Source organism: Lemur catta, chromosome 5 (genome assembly GCF_020740605.2).
Source record: "Lemur catta isolate mLemCat1 chromosome 5, mLemCat1.pri, whole genome shotgun sequence".
In the NCBI taxonomy this organism is placed as follows: Eukaryota; Metazoa; Chordata; class Mammalia; order Primates; family Lemuridae; genus Lemur; species Lemur catta.
In genome coordinates this window covers 113,471,531-113,490,257 of record NC_059132.1, presented here as the reverse complement: position 1 = coordinate 113,490,257, position 18,727 = coordinate 113,471,531, and the positions used below count along the sequence as shown (strand labels likewise).

The following is an 18,727-nucleotide window of genomic DNA, read 5'->3' as shown; positions in this document are numbered from 1 at the left end:
CTGGGGTGTAGGCGACTGCACTGAAGGGCTCCCCTGGCCTCTCGTGGCTGAAGAAGCTGCTGTTGACTGGCTAGCGTGGCCTGCCCCCCTTGAAGGATTCATTGCCTCAGTTTTGTTCCTAGTTTCTTTTTTTACTATTTGGCTTGATGTTTAAAAATTAGAAATAGGTGAATATAATATTATCTGAAGAGTTTATCATATTCTATAGCTGACATAATCATTTTCACCGTAGTTCTTTTCCTTATTGCCGATGTGTGTTTTTCTCTGCAGGCCAGATACCGGGGCGTTTTTTGGTTTCACTTATTTTTCCCTTAGTCATATTTATGAACTTTGCTCTTTCAGACTAAACTAGAGAGGATAGTTACTGCTTTTTTTCGTCCTCCTTAACTTCCGTTTTTTGGGCAGTCTCGTAATGAAGTAGCTGTCCCTGCACGGGGTGTGTCTGATTTCTTGCAGAGGGTGGAGGAGGAAGCCTTGGTCAAGAACAGCAGCGCCTGCAAAGACTTCCTCATCGAGGCCATGAAGTACCACTTGCTGCCCACGGAGCAGCGGGTGCTGATGAAGAGCGTCCGGACCCGGCTGAGGACGCCCATGAACCTTCCCAAGGTGGGACCCGTTGTTCTTCCTGGCTGCGTCCTCAGCTGAAAGGCCCGGAGTGCAGCTGACTGCTGATGTTTCGTTGTTTCAGTTTTCCTGCAACAGGGAGGGTTCCGAGAGTGGGTTGTCATCTGCATGGTTCGGTCTCTGCTGACTGTGCAGGCTGAGGGCGGGGCCGTGCAGTTCATTTCTAGATCATTATGGGCTGCATGATTCTGGAGCAGGCGACCGCTGGGTTTTGTGCCCCGAGTTTCCTCAGTGTGAGTGACAGTCCAGGAGGCCCTGGCTGTAGCAGAAAGAGGAAAATCGGACCGGGAGGAAGGCTTCTCCGTGAGCCAGGTGTTCACACAGTACCTGGGCCTGGTGGTTTCCCGGAACCACACGGCAGAGCCAAGGACGACAGACAGGGGTTCCCGCGTCTCTCTCTGTGCCCTGTCGGGCATGTGCCGCGTGGTGGCTCCTCACACATCACACGCAGCCGTTTCAGCGTCAGTGTTTCATGTCTCCCATCTTCAGTGTTTGTATGTTCCTGTGCGAAAGTTTATGTTCTACCGTCATCTTTTTAGTTGTGTTTTTCTTATTTAATTTTCCTTGTAAAATAACCCCTCATTTTTGTCTCTCCGTTTGCAGTTCCCTGTGTCCTGTTTGCCTCTTTACAATGCTAGAAGACCAGCACTTTAGGTACCATTTGTGTATGGTCTAATCAGAATGATCTGTAATACAATGCTTTAATTTACATATTTATTTTTAGCTCTTGTGTGAGTTTGGAGCAATGCTGTATTAAGAAATAAGAACCTGTTATCCATTGTTTTCTTATATCATCTTTGGTTGCTACTCTGTCTTTTCCGCTGAATTATGTCTTTTAAATTCTTTCACATCAGTGCTTTTATCTAATGTTTTCTAGTTCGCTTGTGGAGTCTGCATTTTTAATTGCATCAAATCTTGATTGGTGGTGTTTTCTGTTTTGCCCAGTGTTACCAACGGTTCTCTACTTAGAGCTAACTGCAGGTTTTGCCAGTGTGCTATCTTCTCATTTTTCTAGATCATCAGTAAATACTTTAATTTAGAGTGGACCCTAACACTCCCCCTGGTAGCCCCTCGTTAGAGATGCCCACCCCCTGGCACAGTCCATCTGTGGAAAGTTTTGGTCTTTGTGATTATGTTTATTATCTAAGCCAGAAACGTGTGACTCGGCAGGTGACATGCAGAGAGATTGAGCATTAAATGAATTCAAATTTGCATGATTTTTTTTAGCATCCCTGAGTGTTACTCATTTTACTGGCCTGTAGAAGTTTGAATGCTTTTCTGAAAATATTCTAAACTTTTATCAAGCTTTATTATCACCCAACAAAAGGTATTTACAAGGCACTCGCTTCCTGCCTTGTCTGGAAAGTTGATGTTTGCCTCTTTTAAATTTGCTGATCTCTCCTCAGTTCTCCAGATTTTTCAAAAGTGATTGTAAGTGGCCTGGTGAGTGCGTCGGCTAGTTCCCGCGACACCTCGGCAGCCTGGTCTGCTGGCTTCGTGGCGTTCACCTCCTCCCCACACCCTTTCGTCTGCTCTTACAACAAGCCTCTTTATAAATCTTCATTAATTCCTATTTGTCCATATTACTTGGTGTCAGTCTTTGTTCTTACAAAATAATCCACTTATAAAAAGTGCTCAGAGTCTTGGCCGTAAATTTAAAGTTACCATTTATTTCATGATAGTCTTTTCAACTTCCTTCTAAATAGTTTGTCTTTAATACTTTTTGAACACTTCATATTAATAAAAAATCTCTCCTGTCTATTTCTTCTTCTGGCATCTTGCGCTTTGCTGTGTCCAGCTGTGCTGCAGAGACCTTTGGAGTCAAAACGAATCCACTTCTGGTTTCTGGAATAAGCGTGTCACAGTTGAAAGCCTCCTGCAGAGTCCGGGGAAAGTCCTGCCCAGTGTTGCACTTGCCCTTTGCAGGCTGTGCCGTCTGTTCCGCTTGTGCTGCTTCCGGGCGGGCTCCTCGGTCGTGGTTTCTGAGTGGCTTCCCCACCTGGGCCACATTTTTGGGTTTCTCAGCTCTTTAACTTCCATTTGGTGGTGGGTGTGTGACCCACGGACCCCGTTTGTTCCCTGTGGGCAGGTGCGGGAGGAGGGCCCAGCCGTGGCGGCAGCTTGAGCGACGTGTGCACGGCCCCTGCGTGTGCTGTGCTCACAGGATGCCTCCTCACGCTGGCTTGCCCACACATGCGGGCTCACACGTTACCCACATGTGACTCACACGTGTGGGCTCATGCGTTACCTACACGTGCAGACTCACGGGTTACCCCCACATGCTGGCTCACATGTGACCCCCACATGCAGAGTCACACGTGACCCACACATGCGGCCTCACATGGTACCCCACACGTGCTGGCTCACAGGTGACCCCCACATGCTGGCTCACATGTGACCCATACCTGCGGGCTTACACGTGACCCCCACGTGTGGGCTCACACGTGACCCACAGCTGCGGACTCACACATGACCCCCACGTGCTGCTCGAAAGCTGCCGTGTTGGGTGCTCTCAGCAGCACGCGTGGTCACTATGGCGTGGTCACACTCACACCGATGCCAAGCATGTGGGTAAGGGTGACGCCCAGACGGATTTCTCATGCTGAGTGCTTCATGGTAACGAGGTGCCTTATCACGCAATGACGTGAGGTGGAGCAGACGTGGCGGCAGAGCTGAGGAAATCGCCACGCAGCTTGGCAGTGTTCCTGCCACGACAGGGACACGGTGCTGTCACAGAGGCTCTGATTCTGTGACGTCATCCAGCTGGCGCTCGTGTCATTCCCAGTGAGTGCTTGGGTTGTGTGAGGCACCCTTGGATTCGAACGTCATCATAAAAACTACATGTGTTTTGCTCTGTGCTTTGTTAGCTCCTTTTTCTCTTTAGAATCTGCATTATTTACAATGCTGTCGTGTTTCTGGGTATTTTAAAAAATTTTTTTACCGAGTCTGTTGAAATTTCCAATTAGAAAATTATGAAACTTGCTTTTTCAGGAAACAATTTTTTTTTTTTTTTTTTTTCCTGAGACAAAATCTCACTCTGTTGCCCAGGCTAGAGCACCGTGGCGTCAGCCTAGCTCACAGCAACCTCAAACTCCTGGGCTCAAGCGATCCTCCTGCCTCAGCCTCCCGAGTAGCTGGGACTACAGGCATGTGCCACCATGCCCGGCTAATTTTTTCCTATATATTTTTAATTGTCCTTATAGTTACTTTCTACTTTTTAGTAGAGACGGGGTCTCGCTCTTGCTCAGGCTGGTCTCGAACTCCTGAGCTCGAGCGATCCACCCGCCTCGGCCTCCCAGAGTGCTGGGATGACAGGCGTGAGCCACCACACCCAGCCTTCAGGAGACAATTTTAAGTTAATATTTAGTAGGTGAAGAAATTAAAAAGAACAGAGTTTAATTGACCTACATTTCGGGTATTAAGCAAAGTCAGTGCTCCTTACGCACCTCAAATATGCTACATTTTAAGTTTTCCTACACAAAGTCTTCCCTCTTGTTCCTTTATCGCCCAGTTCGTGTGGTGCTTCTCAGGGGAGATCAGGTGTCTTCACACGTGGGCTGTCGGCATGGGAGCAGCTCCTCTGAGGACAAGAACATGATGCCTTTAAGTTTCTCGATCTCGTGTAAATACTGCGGCTCCCTCACCCTCCTGTGTGGGTTCCCCGCTGTCTCCTTCCACCCCGTTCCGATTCCAATCCCCACCCTCCACCGCTCGCGGGTGTGTAAAGGACGACTGTCACTACTGTCCCTTCCGTCCTCACTCTGATGTGTAAAAGTGAACCAGTGCATGAAAGTGATAATATTCAAAGCGTGAGAATCATGAAATTGATAAATCGGTGTTGTTTCTCAAAAATATTTTAAACAGTGTTCCCTTCTGAGATTTTTTAAAATTGATCTTCATCAGATTCATCATCCAAGACTCTTCAACTCTCGTCTGACTGTTGGGCTGAGTTTTGAAGTTTCAGACACAGATACCTGAATACCAGGTTGTGATTTTACAGCCTTGCCTCTTCCTCCCATCCCTCCTTTGTGGCAGGAGGGAAAGGTGTTGTGGATGTTCTTTAATTCTTCCTTTTATTTATTTGAATTCTGCACTAGAAGAACGACAGACCTGCAAAAAATTGTATGATTGGTCTGAGTTCAGTCTTCTTTTAAGACCTTTAAAATTCCTTCTGCTCTGCAGTTACTAAGTAACTAAAACGGCTTCTTTTTGGAAGCTCAGGTTTGCTCTCATTCGGGATGAGTTCCGAGTACAGGCGGTCCTTGCCCAGCCGAGGCTGCGAACCCCTCTGTGTGTGTGAGTTGCTCCATGTTAGGTTCGTTTTGATTTTTTGTTTCTTTTTAATGTCTGTTTTTCTAGTCATCATCTCGTCTTTTCCCTGGGTCCTTGCCATTTTTTATGGCTTCATATGAGATGTCGTTTTAACTTTTCCGTTCTTCCGCGGTGACCTGGTCAGGGTCAGGCCCGGGTCAGGGTCCAGTCCGCCGGGAAGCTCCCCACCCGGTCAGCAGTGGCAGTCCGTGTCCGTGCTGATCACGTAGCCTTGCAGTCACGCAGCCTTGCGGTCACGCAGCCTTGCGATCACGCGTCATTGCATGTCGTTCTTGAGTCGCTTCAGGGCTCGGTCTCCTCGCTGAGACCTGCGAGCTCTCCGGGCTGGAGACGTGGCTTGTGCCCGTGTCTGGCACCCGGCAAGGTCCGCGAGGGGCAGGTGGTCGGCACTTAGCGGGTAGTTGTTGGATTGAGCTGAAGATGTCTGTAGACCTCACAGGTTCTCAGCGGCAGACTGTGACGATTTCTGGCATCTCTGTGATCTGCCCTGTTGGGTTGTTTATTGCTGAGGCCTCGGGGGAGGTCTCTTCACTGCAGATCCGGGACTGTGTGCTCAGCTGCGAGCTCCAATTCCGTTACTCCTCCTTTTCTGATAGTTTTCTTCTTCTTCCATCTTTGTTTTAACCTTCCCGCCCTTTTCCCCTCACCTGCCCCGTAACACACATTTCCTTTCTGTCTGCTCCCTGGTTACGGAGGTCTGATGCCTGGTGGCTGTGAAACCAGGGTCGGGTTATGGCCCGACGACACGCTGCCTGCGGTTTTCGGCTTCAATACTGCTTTTGCTTGAAGGATCAGAAACTCATTTTGGTTTCTGAAATCCTTATTTTTGAATAAATGTGCTGGATAATAGTGGTTCTAACACGTGCCCCCTTTGTGGATGTTTACTAAGTGTTGGCTGGTGGTGTCTCCCAGCCCACCCTACGTCTTCCTGCTAACACCCTCCACACCTCCGTCTTTGTAGGAGGGACATTTAGCATCCCCTAATACGTCAGAGTCGTTTGTTCAAGCACGTGCATTTCCCCTTGCAGTTGATGGTGGTGGTCGGGGGCCAGGCGCCGAAGGCCATCCGCAGCGTGGAGTGCTACGACTTCAAGGAAGAGAGGTGGCACCAGGTGGCAGAGCTGCCGTCCAGGAGGTGCAGGGCAGGTGAGTGTCATGCGTCATTTTTACCGCCGGAAGCTGGGAGCTTCCCTCTCAAGTCCCATTGTGTTAATTAGAGAACTCTGTTAGAACAGTTCTGATTAAAACAGCCATGTGGTTAAACAGTGATCCAGGGCCTCACGTAACTCACGTAACTCACGTAGGACACGGACGGGGAGGGCTGCCCTGCCTCCATCGTCACGTGTCCCTCGGATTCCTCAGTGGAAGCTGGAGGAGCCGGCACTTGGCCGGTGTTTCCCTAGTTGCTTTTCCTCGGGTGTCGGGAGGGGACTTTAGGTTGGGACCCTTAGTGTCAGGAGACTCCTGACCCAGCTGTAAGTCACAGCTGCCTTCTTTCAGGTATCGGTTTTGCAAGCGTTTGTTGACATAGACAATCATTTCCCCACAAATGCAATCAGAAGAGGCCGTTGCAAACTCTGATGCTCCTTCCTGAGACTTAAACTTGGATCCGTGGTTTCTGTCTCCCATAGCGAAGCGCGTTCTAGATGTAATGGAATATTTCTGTGATGGCGGCAGTTTCAAAGTACATCTTGGAGATCGTTACCTATTAGCATATTCAGAGTTAACCTCATTCTTTAAAAATTGTCTACTATTTTATTTGGGTCTGGATGGTAGTATGATTTTACTAGTTTTTAATTGCACATTAAAATTGTTTTTAATCTTACGTTATAAATAGTGCTACAGTGAGTTCCTTAGACATACATCATCGTGCACATATGCTAATGTATCTTGGTAGGATCAACTCTAGAATTGGAATTACTGAGTCAAAGGGTATCCTGAGGATACGCTGATTATTATTCGTACTAACAGTAGATAAACTACCAATGTGCCGGTTTCCCGACACTCCTGACAGCACTTCCTAATCAGATGTTGGGAGCTTTGCCAGTCTGGTGGGTGAAAAATGATACCTCATCTTAATTCTCACTTCTGCAATGACGAGAGAGTTAATTCTCTCTGAATTGTCACTTTGTTATTTGTGCCATTTTTATTAAATTGTTTTAGTGATTTCACAGAGAAATCATGGGGTCTGTCACATGTGATGTGAATATTTATTTGTGTTAATCTTTTATCTGTTGACTTGTGCCATTTTTGCCATGTAAAAACTTTACTTTTTATGTAGTCCTGTTTACCAGAGTCTGAGTCTTTGGACTCAGGGATTTGTTTTTTGCATAGAAAAGCCATACTCCAAAATTATCCATGCATGTGTGTGAGTGTGTGTGTACACATACACAACATGTTTTTTGAGTATTTTATGTTGAAATAATTTTACCTACGGAATAATAGAGATAGAACCAAGAATTCTGGTGCACTCTTTCCCTAGCATTAACATCTTACATACTGTGATAAGATCAAAACCTAGACATCGGCACTCGATGTTGCTGTTAACTGAACTTCTTTCAGATTTCACCGGATTCCACCGACTCCCTGGTTCTGCCTCACGGTCTCACTCCGTGTTGTGCTGTTGTGTCTTCTCAGTTTCTCTGGTCTGCGGTAGTTCCTCAGCCTTTCCTTGCCTCTTATGTCCTGGATTCTTTTGAAGAGAACGGGTCATATATTTTGAGGAATGTCCCTCAATTTGGATTTGTCTGATGTTTTCTTATGATTAGATTGAGTTATTATGATTATTTTTTTATGATGTTAACCGTGATCACCTGGGTAAGGTAGTATCTGCCAGGTTCTTTCCTATAACAAAATTATATTTTAAAAACATGAATGTTTTAGTACCTTTACAGTTTTATTTTTTATATTCATATCTAAAACATCTGGGTATATTTTGGTATAAGATATAAGGTATGGATTTTGTTCAATGGCTTAGCCAGTCGTCTTGACACCCTTCGTGGACTAATCTACCCGTCTCCACTCATTCAAAATGCTGCCTGTGTCATAGACTAAATCCCTACATTTACGCACTTTTGTTCTAAATTTTCTGTTCTCTTTCGTTGATTTGTTTTGCTATCCAAACGTCAGGACAAAGCAGTTTTAATTACTGTACTCTGTAATGTGTTTAAAATGTGACGGGACTAGTGACATCTGTCCTTCAGTAGATTTTTTTTTTTTTTTTTGGAGACAGAGTGTCACTTTGTTGCCCGGGCTAGAGTGAGTGCCGTGGCATCAGCCTCGCTCACAGCAACCTCAAACTCCTGGGCTCAAGCAATCCTCCTGCCTCAGCCTCCCGAGTAGCTGGGACTACAGGCATGCGCCACCATGCCTGGCTAATTTTTTTCTCTGTATATTTTTAGTTGTCCAGATAATTTTTATTTCTATTTTTTTAGTAGAGACGGGGTCTCGCTCAGGCTGGTCTTGAACTCCTGACCTCGAGTGATCCACCCGCCTCGGCCTCCCAGAGGGCTGGGATTACAGGCGTGAGCCACCGTGCCCGGCCTCCTTGAGTAGATTTTTAACATTTTCTTTATATGGTTTTGTATGCTTCTTGACACATTTATTCCTGGGTATTTTATCTTTATTGTTATTTTAGAAATGGAATCTTGCATGCTATTCCCCAACTGGTTTCTTAATTCCTGCCTGGTCGCTGGTACCATTCCCTTTTCATTGTGCCATAAACCATCAGACGCCGGGTATTCCAAATGTCCTGTTTGCTTGTTGGGTGACTGCGGACAGATTCCCCTCCATCGTGCCTCTCCCCCCACCTCCTTCAGGTCAAGAGCAGATACCTTTAGCTGTGTCATCTTGGCCAAACTCTCTAACAAACTGTGCAATTAAACTTCTCGGTACTTTGATTTCCTGGTAACTTTGGGTTATCACGTTTCGTTTAGCTTCATCTCCTCTCCACCCAGAGCCTAGGGGGTCCCTCGTAGACTGATTGTTTTCTTCTCCCCTACTACTTAAATGCCCTAAAATTTGGTAAGCATGCTATGCGACCTCTGAGAGGTGGTAAATTTGTTTTTTTGTTGTTGTTTGTAGAGAAAGGAAAATGAAAAGTGCAATGGCTCAAATTCCCACAGTGAACATTCCCTGCTGTTACTTACAATTTCTAGATGCAGGATTTTTGATGCTGAAATTTGCCGCCTGCTGGGTTGCAGCTCTGGTCCCCCCGGGGGTCTGTGCAGCCCCTGCCCGCAGGAGGCCGAGGGAGCAGCTGCGTCCGGCCGCGCGGGGTTTGCTGTTGGAGGCTGCGCTGCTACAGCAGGGAGCAGCAGCGTCCTCAGCCCGATGGCATCGTGTAAGACGCCGAGCTGGCCAAGCACAGGTGCGAGAGCCGACTGTGAGCACGGCACTGCCCTCGGGCAGGCACGGTTACCGAGTATTGCAGCATTGAGATCAATAAAAGTTTTAACAATTTAAAGCAGTGATATTGCAGGTGTGTCACATAGATGCTATTTTCTAAAGGGGTTCAGGAGCTAGAGGTGATCTGGAAGCCTCACAGAGAATGCGGAACTTGGGAACGGGCTTGAAAGAAAGGCGCAGTCCTTAGTGGTGGCAGTTGAGTCGCGGATCCGTCGTTAAGTGCTGTTTCCTTTTGCAGGGATGGTCTACATGGCTGGGCTTGTGTTTGCTGTTGGTGGCTTTAATGGCTCATTAAGGGTCCGCACGGTCGATTCCTACGACCCCGTGAAGGACCAGTGGACCAGCGTGGCCAACATGCGGGACCGCAGAAGCACGCTGGGAGCCGCGGTGCTGAACGGGCTGCTCTACGCCGTGGGGGGCTTTGACGGGAGCACAGGTAAGCGCCTCCCCGTCACGTGGGCTGCGTTGCTGCTGGAGTCCACACAGCAGCCGCCTTTGTGGAACAGCTGCGGCAGAATCAGGATATACTTGAGTGTTTTGATAGGTGTTATACTTAAAGATAAGCTTAAAAATTGCATCAAGGATTTCTTTAAATGATATGTAAGTGCTGAGTATATAAATTTCCTCTTAACCGTCAGTGTCAGTCATCTTACCGAGTTTAAAAAGCGTGTAGATGTCAGTAGCCTGAGCACGAGCCCTCTGGAAAACACGCTACTCCCGTGTGTCACGTAGTTGACGTGTTTACGTTCCGCCACCTTCTCCTTGTAATCTCAGTCCAGGGCCGCACACCTGAATATGTCTCCCTGCCAGTGTGCACGCAGAACAGCAACTGCACCTGTGACGGGGGGCGTGAAGGGTGCTGTGCTTTGTCGCAGGTTTGTCGTCGGTGGAAGCGTACAACATCAAGTCCAACGAGTGGTTCCATGTCGCTCCGATGAACACGAGGAGGAGCAGTGTGGGCGTGGGCGTCGTCGGAGGTAGGTGCTGGCGGGCTTTCCGGTGAGCCGTGCCGGGGACACGGGAGTGGTTCTTCCAACAGTCTAAACCCCTAGTCTTATCAGTGGGCAATCAAGTTGTCACTTAAAAAAGAAAAGTAGTAATTACTGTAAAATTTCAATTATCCTCTTTCTGTAAATTAACCTGTGTAAAAGGCCCTGTCTCCTTCTCTCTCCTTTTCACCCTCTCTCCTCCTCTTTCTCCCTGTGTGTGTGTGTGTTTGAGTGAATGTGTGTGTTAGTGTATGAGTGTGTGTCTGTGTGTGTGTGTGTCAGAGAGAGGCCTGTACATACGCCTGTCACCTGACTGTCATGCAGTGGTTCTGGGAACCAGTCGGCTGGCGTGTGTGGACTCTCTGGGCAAGGCCGCCTCACATTTAAGGGGTGGGTTGCCGCAGTTACTTGTTTATATCCTACTTTGTCCCCCAGCAGAATTTAAAGAAGGCTATAAGTATTATTCTTTGGTGTGATTTTTTTTCTTTTTTAACACTAGTTTGGGCAAATTTGCGTTCCCATCTCCTCCTCCTCGCCGTGGGTGTAATTCTCTGTATGTAAAAAAACCCACTTTATTGAGATATAATTCCCATACCGTACAATTCACTCATTTAACTCACACAATTCACTGTGCATCCGTCACCACCGTTCATCCCAGAACATTTTACGGCCCCTAGAAGCAGCCCTGCTGTCCTTGGCCACTGGCCCTGCCCTCCCCAACCCTCAGCAGCCACTGCTAGACTTTGTCACTGCACAGACTTGCCTCCTCTGGACGTTTCGTGTTAGTGAAATCACAGAGCACTTGGTCCTTGGTAAATGGATTCCTTCCCTTGGCGTGATGTTTTCAAGGCTTACCTAGGCTGTAGCATTTATTACGTACTTCATGTCTTTTTATTGCCAAATAACACCCGTTGCATTCTGGTATTAACTCTTGATTTAACTTTTTTTTTTTTCAGTTTACTAAGATAAATTTGATACTTAATTCCATTTTCCAGGGTGACGTTCATTTATCAAATAGTGTTATCTAAAGATGTAATGCGTATACTTTCTGTTCTATCAGGTTATTGATGAGAGTGTAAAATCAGTGTCATAATCTGTCCCCTGCAGATCTTCACATGGTTTGATTACCCCACCTGTCACCGCTAGGCAAGGCCTTAGTGTATGTAGCCCATAAAAATCAGTAGCCCTTGACGGGGAAACTGCCACCAACCAGGAAAATATATTGATATTTCCTGACTTAAAAAGCAGCTTTTGTATAAACGTGGCTGTGTCTGATGCGTGCCCAGGTTTGCTGTATGCCGTGGGCGGCTACGACGGAGCCTCCCGCCAGTGTCTGAGCACGGTGGAGTGCTACAGCGCCACGGCCAACGAGTGGACCTACATCGCCGAGATGAGCACCAGGCGGAGTGGGGCCGGTGAGTGCCGACCTCGGTGAGCAACCGAGGCACGAAAGGGATGGAAAGTGATTACACAAGTGAAGTGATTCATTGACGTCTCCATACGTTGTCTGAAAATACACTGTGTGCTGATTTTCATGGCACTGCTAAGTGTCTTTTGAATTGTGCAGGAAGTGGTGGCTGAAAATTAATTTCTAACTGTCACCTGAAAAGACATCTCTGTTTCCTATGTATGTTCGTGTTGCTGCCGTTCCTTTTAGTTTTTTTGTTTTCCCTGCTAGTGGGGAACCTGCTTAATAGTCAGATCTTTTTGTATCTATTTCTTTTTTTTTTTTTTTTTTTGAGACAGAGTGTCACTTTGTTGCCCGGGCTAGAGTGAGTGCTGTGGCGTCAGCCTAGCTCACAGCAACCTCAAACTCCTGGGCTCAAGCGATCCTACTGCCTCAGCCTCCCCAGTAGCTGGGACTACAGGCATGTGCCACCATGCCCGGCTAATTTTTTCTATATATATTTTTTAGTTGGCCAGATAATTTCTTTCTATTTTTAGTAGAGACGGGGTCTCGCTCTTGCTCAGGCCGGTCTCGAACTCCTGACCTCGAGCGATCCACCTGCCTCGGCCTCCCAGAGGGCTAGGATTACAGGCGTGAGCCACCGCGCCCGGCCTGTATCTATTTCTTATATATCTTGTGCTTTAATACTGAATTAACTTTTTTTGTGGATGTTGTTTTCAACAGGATTATATTAAAGGCCTTTTCCTCCCTGCGTTTCACCTACATATTTTTTTATTTATTATTTTATTTTTGACATGCCTCTATTTTTAGAATAATAGTTCTAGTGAGATCCTTGTTTAATCATCAGTTCTATTCATTTCTGTTTCTTCAATTGTAGGCTGTGATATCAGCTTACTTTTATTATGAATTATAGTTTGAAAAGTTTTAGTTAGAAGTCATTTGAATAAACCCTGATAAGTTACCCATTTCTTGTTCTTTCTGCTCTACCGTAGTCTGGTTGTTGTGTTTTGTAGGTGTTGGTGTGTTAAACAACTTACTGTACGCTGTCGGAGGCCACGATGGCCCTTTAGTACGAAAAAGTGTTGAAGTCTACGATCCCACCACTAATACGTGGAGACAGGTTGCAGATATGAACATGTGCAGAAGAAATGCAGGTATTTGTCCAGTTTAAGATTGTAAAATTTATACTGAATTTTATTTAAAGCTATACTGATATCACTTTGTATTTCCGTTGTTCTTTTACTTATCTGGGTTCCCTGGTAGATCTTGAACCCTTTTGAGGCAGAAACTTGCATAATGACCCGACGGAGCGAGTGACTAGCGTAGCATCCGGAACGGAGCAGGTGGCCGTAACGCTTCAGTCAACTTACAGTTTCTGCTGGCTGCTGCTGTTGGGGGAGGAATGTGGAAGCCAATCAGGACTAGAGCCGTCTTTATTGATGCTTGAATTCGCGCATCCTCACCACTAACGTGTTTGAGTGGTGCCTTCCACGTGCCACACACTGGACATCCCAGTTCCTAGGGAATTCAGTCTAGTTGGGTAAATATCTACACTTGGTTAGAAAGCGAGCTGATTATCTGAATCTGGAGGGTAAGCCTGAAGATGTAACCCTTATTTAATACAGTTCGGGATTTCCAGAAAATGAAAAAAACTAAACCAACAGTGAATAATAATTTTAAGAAAGCAGAGGTCTTCAAGATTAAGGAACTAATGAATTGCTTGGGAAGAAAGATCTATGGAGGGGAAATACAAATGGAAAATAGATTCGGGATGACCTGATAGCTTTTCAGGAAATGCCAATCTTCGAAATACCATTATCTTCATGCCATTTCCCGTAGTCTAAACCAAGATCCTGATAGTTCTGGTACTTGCTGTACACCATTGGATGCTGTTGCAAGATGCACCCCCCAAAATGTGCTTCTTACTTTCGCTTTAGTTTGTATGTGATTCCTAAGGGAGAGTAAGCACGTGGGCCCGCAAGGGCTGTCAGAGCAGAATTTATTACTAATCCTGTCTGAGCTGGCGCCTCGTCCCGCTGCCTTTGGTGGGTTCCTGACAGCCGTTAGCCGTGGCACGTGCTGAGTTAGAACAGCCAGGGTGGTGCCTGCACGTGCCTTCCTGGACGAGGAAGCTCATTTGCAACTGGAACTGTCAGGAGTATTTTCCTAAAGGTTGAATTAAACTTATTTTTTCTCTACACATGTTTATTGTTGTCCTATCCAAATTAGCTCATTTCTTTTATCCAGAAGAATAAGGGGATAATTTGCATATAGAGAGCTGTCATTATCCTGGCCTTGGAAAAATTTTGTGGGAATGGGTGAGGTTTAGGAAAAAGACTTTTCTTAAGTTTCTGTTGAAAAATTGTTTCATACTTTGATTTGGACAACAGTTAATTGAGCTTTCTTTATTTGGGAACCATCAGCAAGAGAGGGAAATATGAAAGTTAGTTTTCAGTTTGTTTTTCCTTCTCATGTATATTTATTTCCCATGCAAATAATAAAACTTAAATAATTTACTTCTATAATTTACAAGACAATATAATCCTATGGAACATGTAATTTTCAGTTATTTACATATGCTCTTAAAGAGTATTTTAAAATTCCATATTTCTGATAATCTGAACAAACTTCTGATAAGATCTACCCAGCCCATCCTTTTTCGTACCCTACGAGAAAGACCTCATCCAAATGCCTAAATTGGGAAAAAAGGGTTAAGCTAGCAAGGAGGGGGGGACGTGTATTCAGTTTCAAATGAGGAGAGGTGAAAGCATCCATGTAAATTAGAAATAACAAGCAGCTGATAAGTCAGATTTCAGAAGTTTTCATAAACATGGTCAATTATGACATCAGAAGTGGAGCGAAAATGAAGCACATTTTCATTAGGTCACACAGAGCCCTGCATTGCTCAGCACCTGCAGGAGGCTGAAGTGATGTGATGAAGTGACGTGGCCAATGAACAGTCGACTGGAGCCGGGGAGCACTGTGGGAAGAGCTTGCTTTGTGCGTTGCCAGAGCGACGGGCTCCCCCTGCGGTTGTGCATTAGCGGGTTGGCAGCACTGACATCTTTTGAGTGTGTCGCTGACATATTCACACGCGTGTGAGGACTGACCCCCCTTTCCACAGCGGGTGCTGCCTCATCCTGGAGCCCCCCCCCCCCCTCCCCCCCCGTAGATTAACCGGGACAGCTCCTGCTCTTTCCTTCCGTCCAGCAGAGCACTCTGGGGTCGCCTGTCTCTTCCCAGGCCTGTGTTGTCTGTCGTGGGCTGGGACAGACTTGCACACACACACAGCAACTCTGGGGACCTGTGTGGCAGCTCCTGCTTTCAGGTACTTGAGCTCCTTTTGAAATGGTGTGAGTGTTTCCTGTGAGGCTGGAACAGGGGCACCACTGAGTCTGAGTGGCACAGAGAAGATGATCCACTCCTTCTGCACAGAACAGAGTGTTGCCGGTGAACTTTTCAATGCGGTGTAGAGGTTTGGGCTTATTATTCATTATGTTAAAAATCTGCAGGCATCTGTTAATTATGTTAGGAAAACTGTCTGCAAAACTGCAAAGACCAGTGTGTGGCAGCATCCTTCGGGATTCTTTGCTGTCCTCTTGTAAGAGTTCATAATGGCACTGGGCCTTTTCTAGGATATTAAATATACTTTATTTTATTTTTGCACTTGGTCCGTTCTTCTGCAGAACGGATATTAAATATACTTTAAACAAAATTAAATTGAAATAATGAGCTTTTAAAAGGTGGCTACCATTTGATTCAGGAGTTTTCTTTCTAATAATTTATAGTAAGAAATAATTGCACAAGTATTCAGAAAAGTATGCAAAAGATCCTTATTTATTGTAATATCGTTGATAAGAGCAAAGCAAAAGATAACTAAAAGTAACTAAATATCCTTCCGTAAAAGGTGATTAAATAATGATACTATCATACATGGAATACTGTGTAGTCATTAAAAATTATGTACATTTATGTTTATTAATTTGAGGAAATTTCCAAGGTATATTGCTTGGTAGAAGTGGGTAAGTATTAAAGTAGCATGTGTAGTGTGAGCTACTTTGGGATTAAAAAGGGAAGTGTTTGAGTGCATAAGCATACAGGAAAGTTAGCGTAGAGATCAAAATTCTAATAGTCGTTATTCTAAGTGATCTAAGACTAGAGGTGATCTTTGTTCCTTTATACTTTTCTGGGTATTCTGAATTTTTGCAAACAACTGAGTTTTTTTAATCAAATAAATAATATTTCTTCCCCCTTTAAAGGAGATAAAATAGTTAACCATTCAGTATAATAACTTAAGAATATTTTCTACCTTCTGCTAATAGATAATTTTTTTCCCCTTAGGATTTCCTAAGAAGCTGACTTTGGGAGAGTTACTAAAGTTCTTTGACCTTTAATTTTCTATTTTCTTTTTTAATAAAACGAGGATCAAAATAGTAAGGTTATTGTGAAAATTAAATGAAATAATGCATATATAAAGCAACTACTTCTTAATGACAGGAGGAGCATAGAAGTGGTATCAGACTGTCATAAATAACAGGAATTGTTTACATTTGCATCATCTTTTCTTCTCGCCGCCTTTCTAGGAAATACGTGTCCCTGGATCACCTCATTGAACATGTACAGGGATGGATATTCATATTCACCAAATTTTTTTTTTTTTTTTTTTTTTGAGACAGAGTCTCGCTGTGTTGCCCGGGCTAGAGTGAGTGCTGCGGCGTCAGCCTAGTTCACAGCAACCTCAAACTCCTGGGCTTAAGCGATCCTCCTGCCTCAGCCTCCCCAGTAGCTGGGACTACAGGCATGCGCCACCATGCCCGGCTAATTTTTTCTATGTAGATTTTTAGCTGTCCAAATCATTTCTTTCTATTTTTGGTAGAGACGGGGTCTCACTCTTGCTGAGGCTGGTCTCGAACTCCTGACCTCGAGCGATCCAGCCGCCTCGGCCTCCCAGAGTGCTAGGATTACAGGCGTGAGCCACCGCGCCCGGCCCATATTCACCGAATTTTTAAAATAATTGTCTTCTCTGTAATTTCTTAAAGGCGTGTGTGCAGTTAACGGTCTGTTGTATGTGGTCGGAGGGGATGACGGCTCCTGCAACCTGGCGTCGGTGGAGTATTACAACCCGACGACGGATAAGTGGACGGTCGTGTCCTCGTGCATGAGCACAGGGAGGAGCTACGCAGGTAACTCTGCTTTTCCTACAGTCTCCTGTTACAGCACAGAGAGGCCACATCACTATACCCACGGTGCTTAACAGTTTCTTTGTGTCCCTGTGAGGGGTATTAGGGGAATGTTGGTATCCTGAGTAAAATCATTTTTTCCAGATTGTAACTATAAAGAGCAAAAGACTAGGTCTGGAACAGTCTGCTGTGGTCCTGGACCCTAACACAGATTTCACTGTCATTTAGGTTAAAGTGATGGCACCACTAAAGATTAAGAGATTCCAAAACATAATGACTTCTTCAGTCCCTGTTGCTACAGTAATAAAGAATTCGGTATTTTCTGAGAGATTCAGAATGCTGGCTGTGACTTCTGTTTCATTTCTTCGTTTCTTTGCACAGGGGTCACAGTTATTGATAAGCCATTATGAGCCTCAAGGACATTTTCGGCATATTGACACACGAGAAACAGGCTTCACAAGTATTTCCGAAGTGACTGGGAGCCTAGCACTTCTCCACTTGCAGCTGCACTTTACGTCTCAGCAGAAGATGCGAGCGTCTGGCTTTCTAGGCCTCGGATACTGAAGATTATTTTTGGTAGAAGCACCGTGTAGGCTTTTTCTGCAATGAGCAGCAGCTGACTGAATTTCCATGAGACGCTTGGACTTAGGACTTATTCTGTAGTCTTCAGATAACAGTTGCTTTCACAAAGACTAGTTCTTATCCGCCTGGAATGACTACGGATTATTCTGTGAAGGAGGATAAAGTAATGTGTGTTCTTGTAAAATTAAATTTTATCTGTATTTCTTTTCCTGAAAATAGACCCAGGAACTGAAAATCTTTGGACAGGTCTTAAAATCTACATACGTAAGTATACAAACTAGCTGAGGGATAAAACAGTTTGCTTTTATAAAATATCTTTGATTACATGAACATAATAAATTGTGTGCATATAAATGTGTGTCTATATGCTTTCCTTTAAATATGTTTGAAAAGATGTTTGAAACTTGATTATACTATTTATAATTGGCACAGTACTTTGAATTATGCCAGTACTACATTGTAAAACAGAGTTGTATTTTTTGATATTTAACAATGCTTAATACTTTAAAATGCCACTTCTGAGGAATGAACATGGTATAACACACTTGAATATGTGTGATGCCAAACTTTTTTAAATAAAATATAAATTAAGCTTATTTATTATTTTCTTTAGTTCAATCTTGGTCATGTTTTGGTGTGTATTTTTAATTTTTTTCTTAAAGTAACACTTTGGCATGAACACTGCAGGTTTTTGATGAATATAATGAATGTATGGAATTAAACTGAAATCTGCATGGTCTTAAGAATTTTTTCTGTGTGTACAAATTTAGCTGCTATTAACAGAAGAGAGAACTTCCTGTGAGTAGCCATGTGTGTTGATCAGATAGTTTTTCTGAGATCTTCAATTAATCTCACTTTAAAAATGACCAAAATATGTCTTTCTTGAATTACCTTTGAATAAAAGTTTGTATATTATTTGTTTCACAGTGTACTTGATTTTTCTCTATTGAGTTCGAGGTTAAAAAAAGTTGCCTGTTCGTTTTTTTTTTTGCATGTTAGTTTTGTAAAATTTGCATTTTGTAACTTTACAAATCTGTGTTTTTAATTTGTTGTCAGAGTAATTTGTAAGACAAGACTATTAAATCAATAATGTAAGTCACTGAAAATTATTTTCCAAGAAAAAGTAACCTTGACCATCAAGGAAAAGTCTCTTAAGGATTAGTAAAATTAAACTTTTCATATTTTTATGTCCCTGATATGAGCAG

General features: G+C 44.4%; 1 protein-coding gene across 4 annotated transcripts in view; it reads left to right on the top strand.

Moving 5' to 3' along the window:
- Positions 1-18,446, top strand: part of KLHL2 (kelch like family member 2) — a 64,758-nt gene extending 46,312 nt beyond the window's left edge. For all 4 annotated transcript variants that reach the window (XM_045552545.1, XM_045552547.1, XM_045552548.1 and 1 more), the window contains exons 8-15: positions 457-606; positions 5,985-6,102; positions 9,602-9,799; positions 10,239-10,340; positions 11,639-11,767; positions 12,774-12,914; positions 16,800-16,943; positions 17,322-18,446. In XM_045552545.1, coding sequence (XP_045408501.1) covers positions 457-606; positions 5,985-6,102; positions 9,602-9,799; positions 10,239-10,340; positions 11,639-11,767; positions 12,774-12,914; positions 16,800-16,943; positions 17,322-17,350 — 1,011 coding nt within the window. In that variant the 3' untranslated portion in view covers positions 17,351-18,446. The remainder of the gene's footprint in view (positions 1-456; positions 607-5,984; positions 6,103-9,601; positions 9,800-10,238; positions 10,341-11,638; positions 11,768-12,773; positions 12,915-16,799; positions 16,944-17,321) is intronic.
- The last annotated feature ends 281 nt before the right edge of the window (positions 18,447-18,727 follow it).